Below are 20,219 nucleotides of genomic sequence, written 5' to 3'. Positions count from 1 at the left end.
GGCCACCATGAGCCAGTTGGGAGGCAGTTTGAGCCACTGCGCGCCACTAGGCACCTTATCGGCGACACTAGGCGCCAAAAAGAAGCACATTACTGTTGCAAAGTGGACCGCAGTACCGGGCAAGTGACAGCCTCGAAACCTTTAGGATTTGGAGAATAGCTGCAAAGAGTGTTTGGACTGATTTACTATTGTTTGAAAGACAAACTTCCCATGATGGTGTCTTGTTTATGGCACCATTTTAAAGTTGAACCTGTGGGTTTGGTTTCAGAAGATCAAGGAAAGACGCTTGTTTGTCTCCCACACCCGAACACACACACACACACAACAACACCCGCCTCCACCCTTTTCCAACTGTGCGCCACATGAAAGGAAATGTACCAGCCTCTCTGTTTTGCTGGTGTGTTATTAGCATCCAAAGACTCCGGCGTGTCTGCTGCATTGTCACCTCCCACAGCCTTCTTATAAACGGTGTGGGAGAGATCACGTACACACATGCGCACACACACACATCCCCCACCCCCCCAAAAAACCACTCGGATATTTGCCAAATTAGTTAGACAATCACACAAGGAAAACTCAAGTAAAATGTTTTATTTCAACACAGGCAGAGACTGATGTACTGTACGTCATTTGATCTCAAATTGGTCCAAAAATATAAATAAAAGACTATAATACATACCAACATGTTCCATTAGATGTGCTATTATGAATTATATTGGACTATTACTGTTTTCTTGTGTTTTGGGATTTGTGCCAAACAACTAGCCCCCAGTCGGCCCTCGTTCATCACAAGAAGTGAAGTAGGATTCAACATTAATAAATGGAATATTTTTGTAGTTATGGCATAGAAAACTTGTTTATGACTTTCTAAAATTCGATTTTTATCATTGTCCTCTAGACCTGAAATAACACCCATATAATGGTTTGTGGTTAATTTACCAAAAATATTGAAATACAAGCTATATGTAGTATTCTGGTCACTAGGTGTCAGTAATGCCACAAAACATTCCAATCACTAACCAATTAACCGTGATCAATGAATGGCGACTGTCTTCACCTTTACACTCGTTACTCCCAATTTAGTTGCTCAAATAAGCAAATATAAGCCATAAATGAGAATCATACTGTGTAATTATAAGTGTGTTCCCTAGGAAACCTGAAAAAGAAATGTGGACAGGAAGTGACCTCGGTGGTTCAGGGATGAGTTTTAGCATTACGTGGGTAATGTCTGCAAAAGTAGCCTGTGTATTTATTAGAGATTATTGTGCCTGTAGTGAGAATATTCAAACCTGCAATAAGCATGTTCTTCCGACGTTCATGTCTGGTGCTTGTGTGTCTATGTAACAGTTACACTACTGACACCCTGTGACCGGTGTATAATACTACATTTCATCAGCATGTCTGAATCCATCTCTTGAATGCCTTATATCAGGGGTGCTCATTAAGTCGATCGCGATCTACCGGTCGATCGGGGAGGTGATACTGGTTGATCGCTGGTCGATCGCGGCGTGACATTAAAAGAATATCATCCTCGCATCAATGCCGTCACTTGATTGATATACAGGGCAGCCATTCAGATGACAACTGAATGTTGCCCTTCGGGCGACCAATCAAATCAAACAACGTCTCTAAGTGCAGCAGAACTTACGATGTCAGCCTATCATCCATCCCCGTTACTTGATTGACATACAGGACAACCAGTCAGATGACAACTGAATTTTGCTCATGCGTAAACAGCGATGCAAAGTGCTAAGCTAGTCGGCGAATTGCGTTAGATTTTAAGCCCTCGCTAAAGTTTATGGTCACTAAAATGAGTGAAGGAGCTGGACCAAGTAAAAAGGCAAAAATATATCACTTCCATACGGAATGGGAGGTGGACTTTTTTTTTCACAATGTCTTTTTCGAAGTGCGTTTGCCTCATATGCCATTCTACCATCGCAGTAACAAAGAAGGGAAATGTGGAGTAATGTGGAGGTAATTACAAAAAATGTTAATAGTTAATTATGTGTGTTTTGCAATATTGGCTCATTTGGTTATGTAAGGTACATCAACATACATTGTACGTACAAATAATCCTCAATACATTTGAAAATAAATCGATGTTTTGCATTTTTGTAGTGGGTAGATCATTTTGACTCGGTCATTTTAAAAGTAGCTCGCATGCTGAAAAAGTGTGAGCACCCCTGCCTTATATTGAATACTTGTCCTCACTAGGGTGACAGGGGTATGCTGGAGCCTATCCCAGCTGGCGGGGTACACCCTGGACTGGTCGCCAGCCAATCACAGGGGAGACAAAAAAATCATTCACACTCACATTTATACCTTGAGAGTGTCCAGTGAACCTACCATGCATGTTTATGGAATGCGGGATGAAGCGGGAGTACCCGGAGAAAAACCCATGGGGAGAACATGTGATTACTGCGTGGCCAACATGCTAACCACTAGACCACCATGCCATCCTAAGTGATCACCATTGTTATTATTATTATTATCATAAATGTTTTTAAATTGTTGTTTTTTTAGTTTTTGTTTTCTCTTTTAATGACATTTTTAGAATGTGGTTTGGGCCAATGAAAAAACAAACAGCAGGCCATTGAACTCCTTTGTTGTATAGCACATAGTGGGGAGGAACAAACACAGCAACACAGAAGGTTGGCGGCACATGTTCTCTATTTAAAAGTCCAATTACAATTGCATCCTCATACCTCAATGACAAAATCTTTGTCACATCAACGACGCCACCCACAGTAGCACTGACGGACAAAATATTTGCTTCGGGTTTGGCAAACGTTGGTCTTTATGTCATGACGATCACATACTGCTAGAACCTTTAAAATTGCCAGCTGCGTTGCACTTTATCGTCCACGAATGATCACAAACAACAATTCAAACAAGATGAGGTGACACTCCGTTTTTGACATGCATTTCAAGCACACCGACACCCTCCCTAGCTTGGATTTTCTCACATTAATTAGACCTCACCTGACGAGTTGCATGACGCACTTGCATGTGTTGACATTGTTTTGCTTGTGAGGCTGCCCAAAATGGCTGCACGGCGACCAAGTGGTTAGCACGCAGGCCTCACAGCGAGGAGACCAGAGTTCGATTCCACCCTCGGGCACCCTGTGCGAAGTTTGCATGTTCTCCTCGTGCATGCATCGGTTTTCTCCGGGTACTCCGGTTTCCTCCCACATTCCAAAAACATGCTAGGTTAATTGGCGACTCCAAATTGTCCATAGGTATGAATGTGAGTGTGAATGGTTGTTTGTCTATATGTGCCCTGTGATTGGCTGGCGACCAGTCCAGGGTGTACCCCACCTCTCGCCCCAAGACAGCTGGGGTAGGCGCCAGCATTCCTGGATAAGCGATAGAAATGAATGAATGACTGCCCAAAAGAGCTGCCGTATTGATACAGGGAAAACTGCTAGATTGTTGTGTTAAAAAATGTTACATTTTTCTTTTTTTTCCCAAATATAGGTATTTTTTTCCCACAGAAAATGCATCTCATTCACCCTGAGTTAGCAATAAGTTGTAAATACAGTCGTCCTTTGCCACTTCGCACTGAAAATTATGCATTTTTCCAAAAATATCTTAATAAATCATGCTGTTTCGTGGTTCAACACAACCTATTATGAGTAAAAAAATGCACATTTAAGCACATTGTATGCATTTTTTCCCCAAAGTAAGGCATTTTCAAGCATAAAATCCATAATCTATATGATACATTCAAAGACTTTGTGATGATATATCGTAGCAAGGCTTGCAGCAATGTTTGGTGAGACACACAAGCACCCGGCTTTCATTGCTGGTTTCAATTATCTCACAACAATAAAACAATAAAACCTTGACCTTGACTCAACTATGAACCCCAGACATCTAATTTATAGTATATTTGATATAATTATATCGTATATTTATACTATAAAATTTATAGAATATATTATATTGGGTAACCTCTCATCTTAAGACAGCTGGGATAGGCTCCAGCACCCCCGCGGCCCTCATGAGGATAAGCGGTAGAAAATGAATGAATGAATATTGGGTAACATAAGTGCAAAGGTGACTTTAGGGGTGTTACTTAATGTCTAGAGGGCTTAAAGAACATATTTAGAAGGTCTTAGCAGGTTTTCTATTATCTAACCACACAAATGTCCCATTTGTCAGTAAGGAATCCTACTTTGCAGAAATTCACTTAATTTCTGTGATTCCATCTGTTCATTAATCAGATTAATTATCATTCATTAGTGGTGAGTACCTATACATTTCATACATTAGGTGTGTTAAATAAGTGTGTGAGGCATACTGAAGCAAGACGGGGGAGGGCTATGGAGGTGAATCTCATCAGGCACTTTAATTGCAAATGTTGATCCAAAAATCAGAGCGGAAAATCAGGGTAGCTGTATGGTACGGAGGGGAAAGAGCAAGCCGTGTGTCACAAAAAGCACCATTCATGGATGTCGGTATTACGCGTGGATTTTTGCCATTCGCTGGTGGCCCTGTCACATATTTGTTGTGTTATTTTTGGTTGCACCGTGAGTGAGGTAGGTATTTGGGTTGAAAAGCTCCTTACAGATTAAAAGGAGGGGTATCTCTTTAACAATGAATTCATTTTTTTTTAAGAATATTCCAAGGGCCCCGAGACCAGATTTTGGACACCTCTGTGTTATAAACTGACATCAGCTCCAAGCCAGAATTGTTTGACAGGCTGTGGGGAGCAACTGAATCAAAATAATAATTCTAGAAAAAGTTGGTTATTAACAAGATATTCTTATTATTTACACATGCTGGACTGTCATTTGGTTGTCAAAAACCACAGTGAAATCTTCCCAAAAAATGACCTGCTGTCCCATACTGCTTTACAAGAATATACAAATGTATACATTTATGATTCCCGACCAATGTGCCGTGGTACATGATCCAATTTTACGTAATTGGCCCCAAATTATTATTAATTTACCACAAATAATCTTTTTTCTCTAGCAATGCCAGCAAACATGCTCCTCCACTAGATGGCAGAAAGTACATAAATACACCTTTGGATTGCCATTCATACATTCATTATAATAGAATAATAATGTAAGATATGTTGCCCTGGTTGGGCAACACTGGCATAAGGCATCATGTGAATGAATTATATTTTGGTACTACGGTCATGTGAAGATTGTACATTATTACGTTGCATTAGATTTATGACTCCAGGTATGTCTGGATAATCCAAAACATTCCCGTTTAAGTTGAATGGGTCCATTTAAAGTGTTCCTACAGGAGTCAGTAAACAGCGCCCATACTCGGTGTGGATGCTGGTGCTGATGGTGGTGTGTGGTGGGCGGGGCCAGCTGCTGGCAAACCTAAATGCGTGTCTTGCTGCTGGTACCAATTCTGGTGGGCGTACTCATCCATGTAGACTGCAGAGGAATCACCCTGAGGCTGATAAGACTCCTGCCCCCTGCTGGTTGGGTCCAGCATTGTATTATTCTTGATGCTGCTGCTGCTGTTCGTATCGTTGCTGTTGCTGCTGCTGTTGTTGTTGGTGGTGGCGGCGGTGGTAGTGTTACTGCTGCTGTTGTTGTTTTCCCATGCTGCAGGGGATGGAGGCGAGTTGCAAGCCATTGAATCACTAGCCTCTGGGCTATGCTCCAGAGCAATGTCTCCCAGTGGAAACTCTCCATTCTTGTAGAGTTTCTTGAACTTGGAGCGACGGTTTTGGAACCATATTTTCACCTGAAATTATAAAGTATTTGGGGGTGGGGGGTGGGGGGGTGAGACAATTAATTCAGTGCCTTGACCACTAGGTGCGTGATGTTGGTAGATTACAATTAAGTGTTGTTATTTTGGTCAAGAAAACAGGGAAAAGAGAAAGTCAAAGCCTTCGGGTGCACAATTTAAAAAGAACTGCATAAACGGACCAGTCTGACTCTCGCCTCTAGTCAGCTGGGATTGGCTCCAGCCACCAGATATAACCGCGCAACCCTAGTGAGGATAAGCAGCATAGAAAATGGATGGAGGATAAACGTGGGCCGAAGATGAAGGTTTATCGTAAATATCTTTAAAAATTGTCTCGTAAATGCAGAGATTTACAATGTGTCATCCGCCCAGGGCATCATTCCAGCCAGAACAGCCACTGAGTCTAAAGAACAATAGCAGATACATAATTGAAGACTCCAAATTGCCCATAGGTGCCCTGACAGGTGTTCTTTATTAAATTAGCTTTTAGAGAAACATGTTGACATTAGTAACATTTCAACTATGTCAATATCTTTCAGTCTGCTGTGTGAGCTCTTCGACATTTAACCTTTATTTTATATTTTTGTGACGATTTTATTAATGATTATCAGGGGTGTCACAAGATCTCGCGGGATTTAAATGTGACAAGAGTTCTCCTTCCGGACTATAAGTAGCTCGTACAGTGAAGTGTAATGTACAATGAAGAGGAAAGATGACTCAACACAATATGGAGAACAACGGGCTAAATGGGCGTCTGTAACATTGAATTGGTGGTATGTTAACATAACATTAACAATTACTCAGCTAACGCTGGCCCGCAAAGTCATCCATATTCATCCCCTTGGCGCCTACCTGGGCGTGGAGACGTAACTGCACTGTTGACAAGCCTCTCCCGGCAGACATTGTTCAACTTGTTCCTCTAGCTGTGGCTATCTAGCTTTTAGCCCGTGATTATTTTTTTTGTTTGTTTTTTTTTGTCACTGCACTCACAAATTTGCTGCTTGTAATCTGCCGAATATTATTTTCTTATTGGGTCGCTTGTGTTCCATCTTTCTCGGTCAGCGTCGTGTGGCGCTGTGAATTGGCACGCAGGTGGAAACACATGACACTCCAAGCATAGAAGAAGAAAGAACGGGTGCGCATAAGTCCGCCGTCTTCCGCTTATGAAAAGTGGAATTTCGACTGCGAGTCATTATATAATGACAGTATAGAGTAGAGTCAGTATAAAGCTACAAAATATCAGGATACTGTCAGTTGAAGTGAGTCATGTCCGTCGAAATATTCAGATATTATGTTGGCTTGTCATCACTTCTGGTCACGTGACAGTGACGAAGCGTTGGAGGGTCGCTGACGTCATTCTCATATCGCATGTATAAACCACTGGAAATAGAAAGACGTAGAAAGCTCACAGCCGGCACACGCCGCCATCTTGTGTAGCACAACTTGGCCGCTCAGCGTGCGCAGTGTATAGGCATATATAGGTAGCCCCGTGAAACCGAGTTTGCCTACATTCTGCCGAATTTGTTCTCAATTAAGTGCTGGAGGGCTGATGATACTCATTAATATTTTTACAATCCCATCACTCCCCTCGACAATTCTAAACATCTCATTTTTATGAATGAATGAACAAAATGATTAGGCCTTTCAAATGAAAGACTGCCCCCCGAAGAGTTTCAGAGGTAGTGCTTACAAGGTAGTGCTACACAAGATGGCGCCAAAACCGTACGGCTCATGAGTTTTCTACGCAATGTAGTTCTGTGGTATAAACACCGACTCTGGAAACACAGTTTGTGGTCACCCAGAATGCTGTTCCCGTGTGTATGAGAGACTTAAATGATAAAATACTTATGTGCATGATTTCTTTCTTCTTCTGTAGTTTTGGTGTGTCACGTGGTGCTAGGTGTGCCTCATTTATTACATTGTTTTCACCCAGTGATCCCTTCCCATACAGATGCGACTGACTATTTATGGATTTTTTTTTCAACCCACCCCAAAAAAACCCAAACCAGCAGTGTTCAACTGAGGCTGTGTGACAAGTGTCACACAAGTGTGACAAGAGTGGATTGCACTCTCCAAAAACAACACTCACCTTTGATTGACTTGTCACTGACGATGAATTAATTGAATACTTTTATGTCAACAGTGTCAACTCAAACCGATCTTATCTTTCTAACTGTGTCATGTTCATCACTCACTTGTGTCTGTGTCAGACCCAACTGTGCTGCAAGCTCTGCCCGCTCTGGCAGGGCCAGATACTGGGCAGACTGGAATCTCCTCTGCAGGACTGCCAGCTGGTAGCTGGAGTAAATAGTCCGGGGCTTCCGCACTTTCTTTGGCTTCCCGTTGACCATCCGAACCTCCATTTCTGGTTCTTCTTTCACTGGAAGAGGATACACATTTGGTTAAATATGTCCATCTCTTTAAGAAACTCGGTTTTAAATTTACTGCTTTGCACTGCACTGTATCTGTGCGTGTCTTCTCTTCACGCTTCACACAATAAAAGCAGCTTTAAATGGGTCTCTTCCCGAGCAGCCTTCACAGCAGCGACATAGCACAGAAATAGCCACGGCCGCTACAACCCCAACATTTCAAAGAAATTCCACCAGCACTCTGAACTTATAATTTTGGTCGGAGTGTCCCACACAGCCAGGGAGGGAGATGGAAATTTATTGGAGCTTTTCATGTTGTCCGGAGGACAGCTTCTATACATACAGCACAGTACGTTGCTCCCGTTGAGTGACTGGCAGTACTCTTGCATCACTTTTGTTTATGCAGTCACACTCAATATTTTATCAATTAACTTGTGACGTTTAGCACTCAGGTTGACTTCACGGTCAGGAGATCTGGCTTGGAACATCTCTGTGTGGAGTTTGCATGTTCTCCTCGTGTGTGCGTGGAATTTCTGCGGGTACACTGATTTCCTTTCACATTCCATAAACATGCGTGTCAGGCTACTTGGAGGTTGTAAATCATCCATAGGTGTGAATGGTTGTTTGTCTATGTGTATCCGGGATGTCCATTAGTCTTTACCATAGCAAAGACTATGCTTCCTTGGGGCCACAGGCACATTACAGTTTACAGTTTGTTTGTTTTTTAATCCCTTTTTAGAACAAAATTAACTTAAAATTAACTACTACCACTAATAGTCTTCCAGGGATCACTAAACATCCATACACAAAACTACAAATACATACAACTGACTTTGATGGTATCAATTTTTTTTCTGAAGAGCTTGGAGAGTCCAAGAAGCTTTGTGGTTGTCTAATCACATGTAAGGGGGAGGGGCTTCCTCATTTAATGATTGGAGCAGCCAATCGGAGTTGACTGACATCTGTTTGTGTGCCATTGTTTTTTTAAATGTTGCATTTTTTTTTTATCTGTTCATCCACGCCAGGGGTAGGGAACCTATGGTACGCAAGTCCTATGTGGCTCTTTTGATGACTGCACCTGCATCATTTATTAATGATGTTGTTGTCTTCCGCATTTTAAAGTTAAGTATAGCAGAAATCACAGGTTTAAAAATAATGACTGCCAAAGCCGTGGACCGCTTGGTCTACCAGTACCTGTCAGTTGCCGCTGAAGTCCTATGAGCCAAAAAGCCCCAACAGGACTCCTTGAGCTTGACGGCATCCCTCACCACAGGTGCAATATAATCCAATGTGTTGAGAAAAAAAGGCTTCACTACACATATTAAAATGCTGTCAAAATTCCAACAAAAAGATTTGGGCTAATGCTTCCAATACATCAATAATTGATCTACCACGGTTTTTCAAACATCCATTTTCTATGCTGCTTGCCCTTACTAGGGTAAGGTATGCTGGAGCCTATCCCAGCTGACTTTGGGTGTGAGGCGGGGTACACCCTGGACTGGTCGCCAGCCAATCACAGAGCACATATAGACAAACAACCATTCACACTCACATACTCCATGGAGATTGGCCACCGTGCAACCCCATTTTCCCCATCATATATTAATTAATAAATCATGCAGTTTCATGGTTAAATATGACCTTCACTTATTTGGTGATACACGCACACCAAACCTGGGCTAAATTATCTCACAAGAGGCACAATATTAATAATAATCCCAATTATAATAACAAGGGCTACTGTTGCAGCCGTCACTCATGAGCTAAAAGCTAAAACACAGCTCTGATCCGTCGATGTCACTCCACACATTCGGAACACAAGCTACTATATTGGGTAAAACAAATGTAAAGGTGACTAAATGGGTGTTAATCCATGTCCAGAGGGCTGTAATGATGTTAAAAAATATTTAGAAGACCATAAACAGTTTTCCCGTGCCATAAGAAGAATCCCACATGTGAAGAAATTCACTTTTCATGGTCGGGTCTGGAACCAATTAACGATAAACGAGGGATTAGCTCTACTCATTTTTTAATACGACATACTACTACTACAAGCCCAAGATAATTATGTGGGAGTTTGGCTTCATTCACATAGTTGAATTGTTTGTGGACAGATTTTACAGTACCTCTTAAAGCCTTAAAGCACTGTGACCAATCACAGCGGAGTGGGCATGCCCAGAGGCGGGCCATGGGTGGAATAAATTAAAACAGACCGTTTTGGCAGGAAGCACAAATCTAAGGAAATACAGCTGGAATAGGTGCAGATTCTGGAAGATCTAAAAATAAAAATGGTCATTTTTTTCAGCAGAAAACAAATCTCATTCACCATAAGTCGGTAATCATTAATAAATATGTCATACTGCATATAAAATGTATAGCATACATGTACCTCTGTTAGAAAAAACACAATTTTGTCTTAAAAATATACCATATATCGATATTGTCCAATGTTTTACTTCCAATACCGATACGGTCAGTATAGCTCAGGGGTGGGCAAACTACGGCCCGGGGGCCACATCCGGCCCGCCAAGTGTTTGAATACGGCCCGCCCAATCTTTCAAAAGTATTTAATTTAAACTCAACATACAACCTGGCATCATGGCCTGAGCCAACCTTTTGATGGTTGTATCAATTTCGTTGTTTGACATGGTCTGTTGTTTACAAAGTGCTCCTGACACATAATAATAATAAAAAATAAAATAATAATTATTATATTATTATTATAACTATTATGATTATTATATTTATTATATTAATGCTAATTATTATATTAATTATATATAATAATATTGTTATATTTACATATTTTACATAATAATAATATAATAATTATTATTTTTAATTTTATTTTAATTATTATAATAGTTTATTATTTTTAAAATATTTAAATATAAATATAAAATAATAAATAATAATAGCAGATTGCATGACAATTTTACAGATACAATAATACCAGGTGGACTGTTACGTGTAAAATATATAGTCTGCCCCCCCCCCCCGGAAATTTTGTTATATCAATGCGGCCCGCGAGTCAAAAAGTTTGCCCACCCCTGGTATAGCTCATCCCTCAAACTAATGCAATGAATAAACATATTTGCCCTTTTTTGTTTACCGTGATGCCACCAGATTGACATAAAGACATTGTGCAAAATAATACAAATACTGCAATCTGCAATGAAAGTCATAGAACGTGGTCCCAGAACCTGAACCCTGTGAAAAGCAGCCATATACTGCATTGTTTAAATATTTCCAGTTGTGTGCCTTATTTCTTGAGGGCGGGAGGTCTCACAATATCTCGTGATCTGCTTTGCTTGAAATCAATGCGATCGTCTATTGGTTATTTTCTAAAAACATTTTATTAAATAAACTAACGTGTTTTTATTTATTTGTGTGGGGCGCAGCTGTAAGCCTCGCGTGATAAGGAGTCAGTGTTGTTGGATGATTCAAAGACCAGGGCTGACTGACATGTCGTGACACCTGATGTGCTGCGTGGCTGAGGGCCAAAGTCCCCCGGAGCCATTTCCAGCAGTCAACTCCCAACTGGAATGTCGAAAAAAACAGTGCACCAGTCTGTCGAGTTTACATTTCCTCAAGTAATTCACACAGAGATGACTTTCAAAGTGATGTTTTTAAACCTTGTCTATGAGGACATGGTAAGTTAAAATGTGAGCTATGTTATGTGTGTTCCGTGCTTTTGCTCCACAAATCCACATAAACAAGGTTTGTACTGTTGATATGAAAATGTAGTGCAATGTTAATGTTTTTTGCCTGCATCTGTTTATTTGTGTTCAAAATAAGTTAAAAATTATGAATAGTTTTGGATCAGGGGTCTCAAACATGCGGCCCGCGGGCCAAATGTGGCCCGCAGGACACTAGTTTGAGGCCCCCGCCTTGATATGAAAGTTTAATGTTAGTGCGGCCCGCGCAAGTTTGATATGGATGCTGTATAGTATCATGTACCCAGAAAAAATTATTACGTTTGATTAATGTTCATGTTAAAGGTTAAATAACTGTTAATAGTTATCCTCCCTATCCGTGTGGAAGTGGTAAGTTTTTGGCTATTTAAGTTTAAAGGAAATAACTTGAAGGCTACAGTTTAGGTCACTAGCTCTCTAGTTTGCGAGTTAGCATGTGTCTCAAGACCCTGCAGTTGCGCAATATGTTGTAAATAAAAAGAGTATAAATGTGACTACAGTCGTGTTTTGTCATGTCTACAGGGCTCTAATAATGCTTTGTTAATTTTAATCTTATTAAAATATATTATATTTAAAAAATAATTTGTCTACCCACCAACTATATGTGGTTTCTTACGTTTTTATTATTTGCTGTTTTATTGTTATTATTATATTTATTATTTATTACTGATTGATTTTCTTTATTCTTGATTTGTTTATTTATTTTTCATCTTATTTTGTGTAGAAAAATAAAAAGTAAGATATTTGAGAACAGTGGAATGTTTTATCAGAGCTTTTCTTGTATAAAATCGAAACCAAAGCAAAGTTTATTCATTTTTCTGTTTTTAATAAATGCGTTTTTTTTATTTTTTGAAAACCTGATGCGGCCCAGTCTCGCCCAGACCCTAGCTCCAGTGGCCCCCATGTAAAGTGAGTTTGAGACCCCTGTTTTGGATGAAATAATTGCCAGAAATGAGTATGGTCATTGGATCATTTTTGTGCATATTCATTCATTCATTCATTTTCTACCGCTTATCCTCACAAGGGTCGCAGGGGTGCTGGAGCCTATCCCAGCTGTCTTCGGGGTACACCTTGGACTGGTCGCCAGCCAATCACAGGGCACATTTGGACACTCAAGTTCATACCTATGGACAATTTGGAGTCGCCAATTAACCTAACATGTTTTTGGAATGTGGGAGGAAACCATAGTACCCGGAGAAAACCCATGCATGCACAAGGAGAACATGCAAACTCCACACAGAGATGGCCGAGGTTGGAATTGAACTCGGGTCTCCTAGCTGTGTGTCCTGTGTGGTAACCACTCATCTGCTGTGCAGCCTATTTGTGCATATGACTCACAACAAATAGTCGGAGCACTTGGAAGAAAATACAGGTTGTACAAAATATCAAAGACTGATCCAGATATGGGAATAATTCTGGATAATATGACCTTTGGAATTGTCATCATAGGATGACAATCTGGCGTGTGCCAGTGGACTTGTTGTGTCTTCAAAAGCTACAGTATGAAGGTAGACGCAGAAGAAAACCGCCATTACGGAAAATGCCATTTCTGTGACTAACTACTGAACTAATATTGATATCACTATGAATGTGATTGCTAATGGTATGTTTTCATGGTCAATGAATCTAAATATGTAGATAAAAGAAATATAGGAGTAATATTTATGGTGAAAAATCACAATGGGGCGGAATCTGTGCTCTACGAGTGCTTTTAACAGCAGAAGAATGATACTTTTTTTATCGTAGAGGCTAAGTTTTAGCGTTCAAACTATTAAATATGTGTTGCTCACCCCAGTCCTCAGTCCTGAGGTCCTGCGGTTTTAAAAAGGGTTAATAGTAGAATGCGGGGTTTTGGATTGTCACTGAAAGATTTTGCACTTCACACTCTTTCAACATTGAAGTCCCATATTCCACAAAAGTGAAAAAAGTGCAGGATTAAAGCCCCTAACTGTTATTACTGCCATGTACATACTGCAGTATTGTAACAAAATTATGTTGTTTTAGCGCTTTAGCTTTTACTTTTAAAAATGATTTTCCTTTTCACCCACAAACGTGGCTTATGTCACAACCTGAGCCACCGCTTTCCTTTCATTTTGGTTTGAAAAAGTTTGTGATACTTTGAAGTGGAGAACCTGCTCCTGCTTGAACTTATTTCCCTCCATAGCTGCCAATGTGTGACATCACTGCGGTGCATGTTCAGAAGCGCGTCCACTGACAACAAATCGTGTGCTGATTTGGGTTGTTCAGCTTAAACCAGGGTTACCAAGGGTACCAAGGTACGGCCAACCGTACATTCTAAAAATGAAAGAAATGAATGGGAAAAAAACTACAAAAATGTCACCAGAATAAAGTAAAAATATTAATAGAAAAACTTTTTAATGTAAGGAGAAAAAATGTAATTTTACAAGAATAACGTCATAATATTATGAGGGAAAATAACCTTATTTTTAAGGGTGTCACGGTGACACTTAACTCACCTATAGGTCTATGAGAGTGAGATTAAATTTTAACATTAATTTTAAGAAAAGTAAAATGGAAAAATATATAACTGGACAAACAATGCCTCTGCTTTTTGAAATTTTCAATGTGCGGCAAATGGACACTAAAGGATATTATTGCCAACATTTTTTCAGACCAAAAAAACGCTAATGTTACGATAATATGAGGATATATCATAATAATGCAATATTTCCTCTATGATGTCATGTTTCAGTTGTGGAATTGGCATGTATTTTCTCACAGGAAAATTGACCTGGCTTTCAAATGTTTGGAGCATTTCTTGAAATGCTGCCTTTTCAACTGCATTAAAGAGCAACCATTTTTTTTGCAAAGTATTAAAGTGCACTCTCTGTGAACACACACCATTTTGCGCTGTTTTTGTCTGTTTGTATAAACGGCTAAGTGAGTGTGTGACTGTCATGTACATCATTGTACTGATAATACACGTAAAATGTACATACACGTACGACTGTCAGAAAGCCCACAATGTTTACATGTGTATGTCTTTATGCTTCACTGACTGTGTCAAGCATTTAGATTTCACATTTTTTGAATGTCTTTGAATGCACCGTAGTTGTGTGGTAATTCACAAATGTTAGTTTGGTTGTGGAAGCACTAGCTTCAACAGCCATTGATCATGCCTTTTTGGACTTGGGTTTTCATAGGATTCAGTTTTGGAGGAAAATTATTGCTAAATTATTTTTAGCATGACTGCAAAATATCCCCACCATGAAGCCCAAAAAGTGGCAAATTGTAGGTTGTGTACTCACGACAGTGTGACATGTTGTGCCGTAAAGCACTGTCTCGAACATGCATTTGATTGTATTATCTGATTAATGCATTAACTTGTTAATGCACTAACTACATTAACAGAGTTGTGGTTGATGTGTTCTTGGATTGAAAATACTGTAAGTGCCAGCACTTTGATAAATAAGGTGGGAAACACTATTCACACATTCAGTAAAGAATGGATAGTGGTTAGGACACTATAGACAGATTCACTCATTGACTAGCATAATGCTATTTGTTTCGATAAATAAGGTGGGAAACACTATTCACACATTTAGTAAAGAATGGATAGTGGTTAGGACACTATAGACAGATTCACTCATTGACTAGCATAGTGCTATTTGTTTCGATAAATAAGGTGGGAAACACTATTCACACAGTCAGTAAAGAATGGATAGTGGTTAGGTCACTACAGACAGATTCACTCATTGACTAGCATAATGCTAATTGTAACAGTGAAAGGCATTTCAATGAATTAATGTTTATTTACTAAATCAACATCTGTCAGTTCCAAGATAAACTATGCATCCCATTTGGCCCCGGGGAAAAAAAGTACATCTTATATCTCATCTTTATGGTAAAATCTGCACTAGCGTTAAGGATATTAGCTAAATCCATCCTCAGATACACATTAAACCATTCAGATGTTCATATAAAACAACATCAAATGGACGAAAACATAAAAGGTACAAAGAAAGTTTTTTTGCTCTGTAATAAAAAAAAAAGATTTAGCTCGATTTGGATAATTCAAGAATTATTTAAAATTGCTAATTTGGTTTGGTGGTCAAAACAAATATTTGCCAGTAATTAAGTAATTTATTGAAATATAGTATTTATATAGTAGTTGGATAACCAGGAAATATACATTAAAAAATACTTGAAAGGCCTCTATTTTGTATGTTTAGGGTGTTTATAAACAAAGAATATCAACATTTTTGTGTATTGGTGAAAAAGGTTTGGACACCTTTGCTTTACCCCATTGGGACCTTAAATATATTTTCAAATTAAATACTGTATCATTAAAGGCATCCGTCCACAGCCAGCATTAAAAGGCATGTAGTAGTACTTTTACATAGGGTGAAGTCACTCACCACTGTCCGGTAGCGTTGGCTGCGACTCTCTGTTGAAGCCCCCGGGCTCTCTGTACACCGAGTGCGGGTACGTGTAGTCACTTTTACCGCACGGGAAGCCCCCACTCGGGACCATCCCGTTCAGGTTGTAGTGGGTGTACGAGTACGGGCTCATGTGTTGGGTCGAGTAGGGTTGCTGCGCCGCGTAAAAATCCTGCGAGCCGTGGAGCGCTCCGTGGCCGCCGTAGAAGCCCATGTCAGCGGGGGAGGTCTCCGGTAGGCTCGGGGACGCGCGGAGGGACGGCTTCTTCTCCTCGAACACAGGTGACGGCTGTCCGTTCATGTTAAGGATGTCGAAGTCCCACCGAGTGTTTAAAGTAAAAGAAAAAGAGTCTGGAACTAGCCTTTCCCAAAGCGGTCCACCGTGGCGGCGCCCAGCCCACAAGTGGAGCTCCTAATTACAGGGCGCGCCGAAGTGAGCCGAGCCGGGCAGGAGAAAAGGAGTGGAAGTCTCCTTCTCATTGGCTCACCCTCCCACGAGCAGCCTCTGCCCCGCGGCCAACACGGCATTGCTTGTCGCCTGTCTGACTGCCTTCTCCTCCCCGCAGAAACCTCCAGTCAACCTCTCCCTTGAAGCCTGAAAGCAGGGGTCTCCAAGGAGCGGCCTGGGGGCCACATAGAGCACATTGAGTATCATAACGTATTATCCAATGCCAATATGAATTTGTACTTTTCAAACTTGCATGCTGGGAAACATCCAAATGATCTTATTGTTACCAAAGTTGAATAAAAAACAATATCTGACGTGGTACAACATGCAGTGGAGACAATAAATGAACCGTTCCTAAACACACATGCATAACGGTGTTGTGATAAGGCCTGTTTACACATTAGCTTTGCTCCTATTCAAATGTAGATTCTCCTCCAGACCGGTGTTGGGATTCATTTAGTCAATCAAGGCATCTTTAAATAAAGCTTTGTGTCTTTACATGTGTTGACTTGAGCCCCAGGCTTCCACCGTGCCCTCAGCAGGAGGCAGCCTTTCCACAGTGGACCCACCATAAACTTAAAAGCCCACAAACACTCCCTGTGGGATTCCCTGTAGGGCAGGGGGGGTCCAAACTTTTTCCATCGGGGGCCACATGCTGAAAAATGAAAGGATGGAAGAGACACTTTGATATTTTGTAAACCAACACTGTAGATATGCTAAAACGTTGTATATAGTTTTATTTTTATGTTGGTGAAAAAGCATATTATTACATTGGTCTTTGCACATATTTTTTAATTTGTAAATAGTTCAACTTCTTAACATTCATAAACTTTCTTCTCATTATGACTTTATTCCATTATAATAAGACCCGGCAAAAGTCTTTTTTCAACTCTATGCTCCTAAAATAAATTTTTTAGGGATGTCCGATAATTATAGGTACAGCATAAAAATGTGATATCAGTTGATATCAGAAATTGAGAGTTTAACAATATAAAAAAAACATATCATACATACATATACTCTAAACATTTTTCCTAATAATATTATGAGTTAATTCCTGTAAAATTGCTACTTTCACTGAATATTGATTTCATTTCCATAAAATGTCAGCTGTATTTTCCATTTCTGTTGTTATATTAAAAAATATATACTCATTTAACTATTTAAAATTTCAATATTATTCTTTAAAAATTTCTTCTTGTAATTACACTTTATTTACATAATATTTTGACTTTATTCTCATAACATGATAGAATATTTCCTTAACCTGATCTTCCAAAATGACAACTGTATTCATTGTTTACTTTCTCATAATCTAATATTTCAACTTATGCCACTAAAATGACATTATTTTTCATCATAATAATATGACATTATGTTTGCAAACTTGGATTTTCTTCGTAATATTGTGACTTTACACCACTTAATTTTCCCTTTTTAATTTTTCGTTTTCTTGTTACATTATATTTTCTGTAATGCGCCACAGGCCAAAAAAAAAAAAAAACACAAAAAATCAACACTCACAGGATTCAAATGGCCGCACTTTGGAAAGCCATATTTATATTGTATGTGGTGATAGCACCCATATATTTCTGCAAAATGCAAAAAGTGAGTTCAAATGTGTTTTTACACACTTTTGTGTTTACCTTACTTCACCTTGAATCAATAGTAGTGTCTCTTTTGTGTGGTTTCCTTTTTTCAGTATAACCTCTCGTGTGTGACTGTAGAGTTATTTTTTCATTTTTACATCCTGTACTAAACATTGGATCTAAAACCACTCGAAAATCCGTATAGGGGAAATTTACAATAGATTTAGCATTTTTGCTTAAAAATAATATTTAAATTTTGAAAATACTTACCTACGAAATATCTTAGGACATCATGTGATTGAATATCTTATGAAAAAACAGCTAAAGTATCACTTAAAACAACAAAGTTCCCTTTATTCAGTATCTGAATGATGCTCTTTGGCTCGTCTCTTACACTCATACTGACCACATTCCAACGCTTTGACTCCACTTTCACTTTCTCCATAGCTGCAATGTCCTGGTGGAATCGTTCCCTGTGTTCAGCACTTACTTCTTCACAGTTCAATGGAAACAAATCTAGATGGGAATGCGATTCAGTGACAAATTGCAGCCAAGGGCTTTGTAGGACTTGAAGTGGTTTGCCACCAGCTGCTTATAATGATCTATACTTTTCAAGATATTGTGATGAAAAGTCAATTTCTGCTACCATTCATGAAATCTCGTTAAATGCATGCATTTTGTCCACTTCCAAGGGAGATTTCTGCAAATAAAAACAAAAATTCTATGTCTAAACTCTATCCATCCATCCATTTTCTATACAGTTTATCCTCTGGTATGCTGGAGCCTATCTCAGCTGACTTCAGGCGAGAGGCGGGGTGTCAAAACTCTGGACATATTAAAATATTTCAGATCGAACTGGTTGCACATTATGTTCCAATAAACTACATTTAAAAAAATTATTTTGCATAAATTTCATATTTTGACCCAATACTGTATTTTGGAAACTAAATGGCTGTCTATGAAAACTCGATCCGTTTAGTCAATCATTATTATTACTGGACAGTATGAAACAACAGCGACATGTCTAGTTGCACAGCATTAAAACAAGCACACAGTGACTTCCTGTTCAGTGCAAAGTAAGCTTTTTTTGGCAGATTGTTAGCCACTGGAATAACGTTTTGTGCATGTATGAAAGCTTTGATGTCATTGTAGTAATGTATTTGTTTGTATCTAACAAACTTACAGTCACTGCACGGTGACCACCTGGTTAGCGCTTAGGCCACACAGCAAGGAGACCCACATTCGATTCCGCCCTCGGGCATCTCTGTGGAGTTTGCATGTTCTCCCCGTGCATGCGTGGGTTTTCTCCAGGTACTCCGGTTTCCTTCCACATTCCAAAAACATGCTAGGTTAATTGGCGACTCCAAATTGTCCATAGGTATGAATGTGAGTGTGAATGGTTGTTTGTCTATATGTGCCCTGTGATTGGCTGGCGACCAGCCCAGGATGTACCCCGCCTCTCGCCCGAAGACAGCTGGGATAGGCTCCAGCAACCACCGCGACCCTCGTGAGGGTAAGCAGTAGAAAATGAATCAAAATGAAAACTTAGTCACTCTTCTTCTATCCTAGGCTGGCTTTAATTAGCAGGCCAATGCCACTGCCCCCCATAGGCCAACCATTGAATCACGGCTCAGAACCGTACATAATATTCCGTGGCTACAATATGAAAAAAAAAAATCTAACTAAGTAAAAAAAATATATATTACTTATTATTAGTAAATGTGCAACTAATAGCTTAGTAGTTTTGGTTTCGATTTCGGTCAAAGGTCAAAATAAGCAAGTTCCACTATGTTTTATTGATCATTATGCAGAGTTTTTTGGCAAGACATAATTGTGTTCAGTTTGAGTCCCAGAGAAGAGAAGCAAATGGAATTAGGCATAAGGCAATGGCTGCTTGAAATGTGAAACAATGTCACAGTCAAACAAATGTGTTGAATCAAACTACATCACTTACTTCCATCTAAATGTTAGGTATTTTTACTGTATACTTTAGC

The 20,219-nt window shown here is 39.6% G+C and overlaps 1 protein-coding gene across 2 annotated transcripts; it reads right to left on the bottom strand.

Annotated features, from left to right (window-relative positions):
• Positions 1 to 4,107: 4,107 nt before the first annotated feature.
• On the bottom strand, positions 4,108 to 19,444 carry LOC131103261 (homeobox protein Dlx3b-like). 2 transcript variants are annotated; one of them, XM_058049372.1, is made up of 4 exons: positions 19,409 to 19,444; positions 16,168 to 16,811; positions 7,920 to 8,104; positions 4,108 to 5,721 (listed from the first exon to the last, which is right to left on the bottom strand). In XM_058049372.1, the coding sequence occupies exons 2-4, from the start codon at positions 16,487 to 16,489 to the stop codon at positions 5,269 to 5,271; spliced, it is 960 nt and encodes a 319-aa protein (XP_057905355.1). In that variant the 5' UTR covers positions 16,490 to 16,811; positions 19,409 to 19,444; the 3' UTR covers positions 4,108 to 5,268. The 2 variants fall into 2 exon arrangements, with proteins under 2 accessions (XP_057905355.1, XP_057905356.1); XM_058049373.1 differs by lacking the exon at positions 19,409 to 19,444 and having other exon boundaries at positions 16,168 to 16,886.
• Between the last annotated feature and the right edge of the window lie 775 nt (positions 19,445 to 20,219).

This window comes from Doryrhamphus excisus, chromosome 15, assembly GCF_030265055.1.
Source record: "Doryrhamphus excisus isolate RoL2022-K1 chromosome 15, RoL_Dexc_1.0, whole genome shotgun sequence".
Taxonomy (NCBI): domain Eukaryota; kingdom Metazoa; phylum Chordata; class Actinopteri; order Syngnathiformes; family Syngnathidae; genus Doryrhamphus; species Doryrhamphus excisus.
This window is presented reverse-complemented; position numbering and strand designations above follow the sequence as displayed.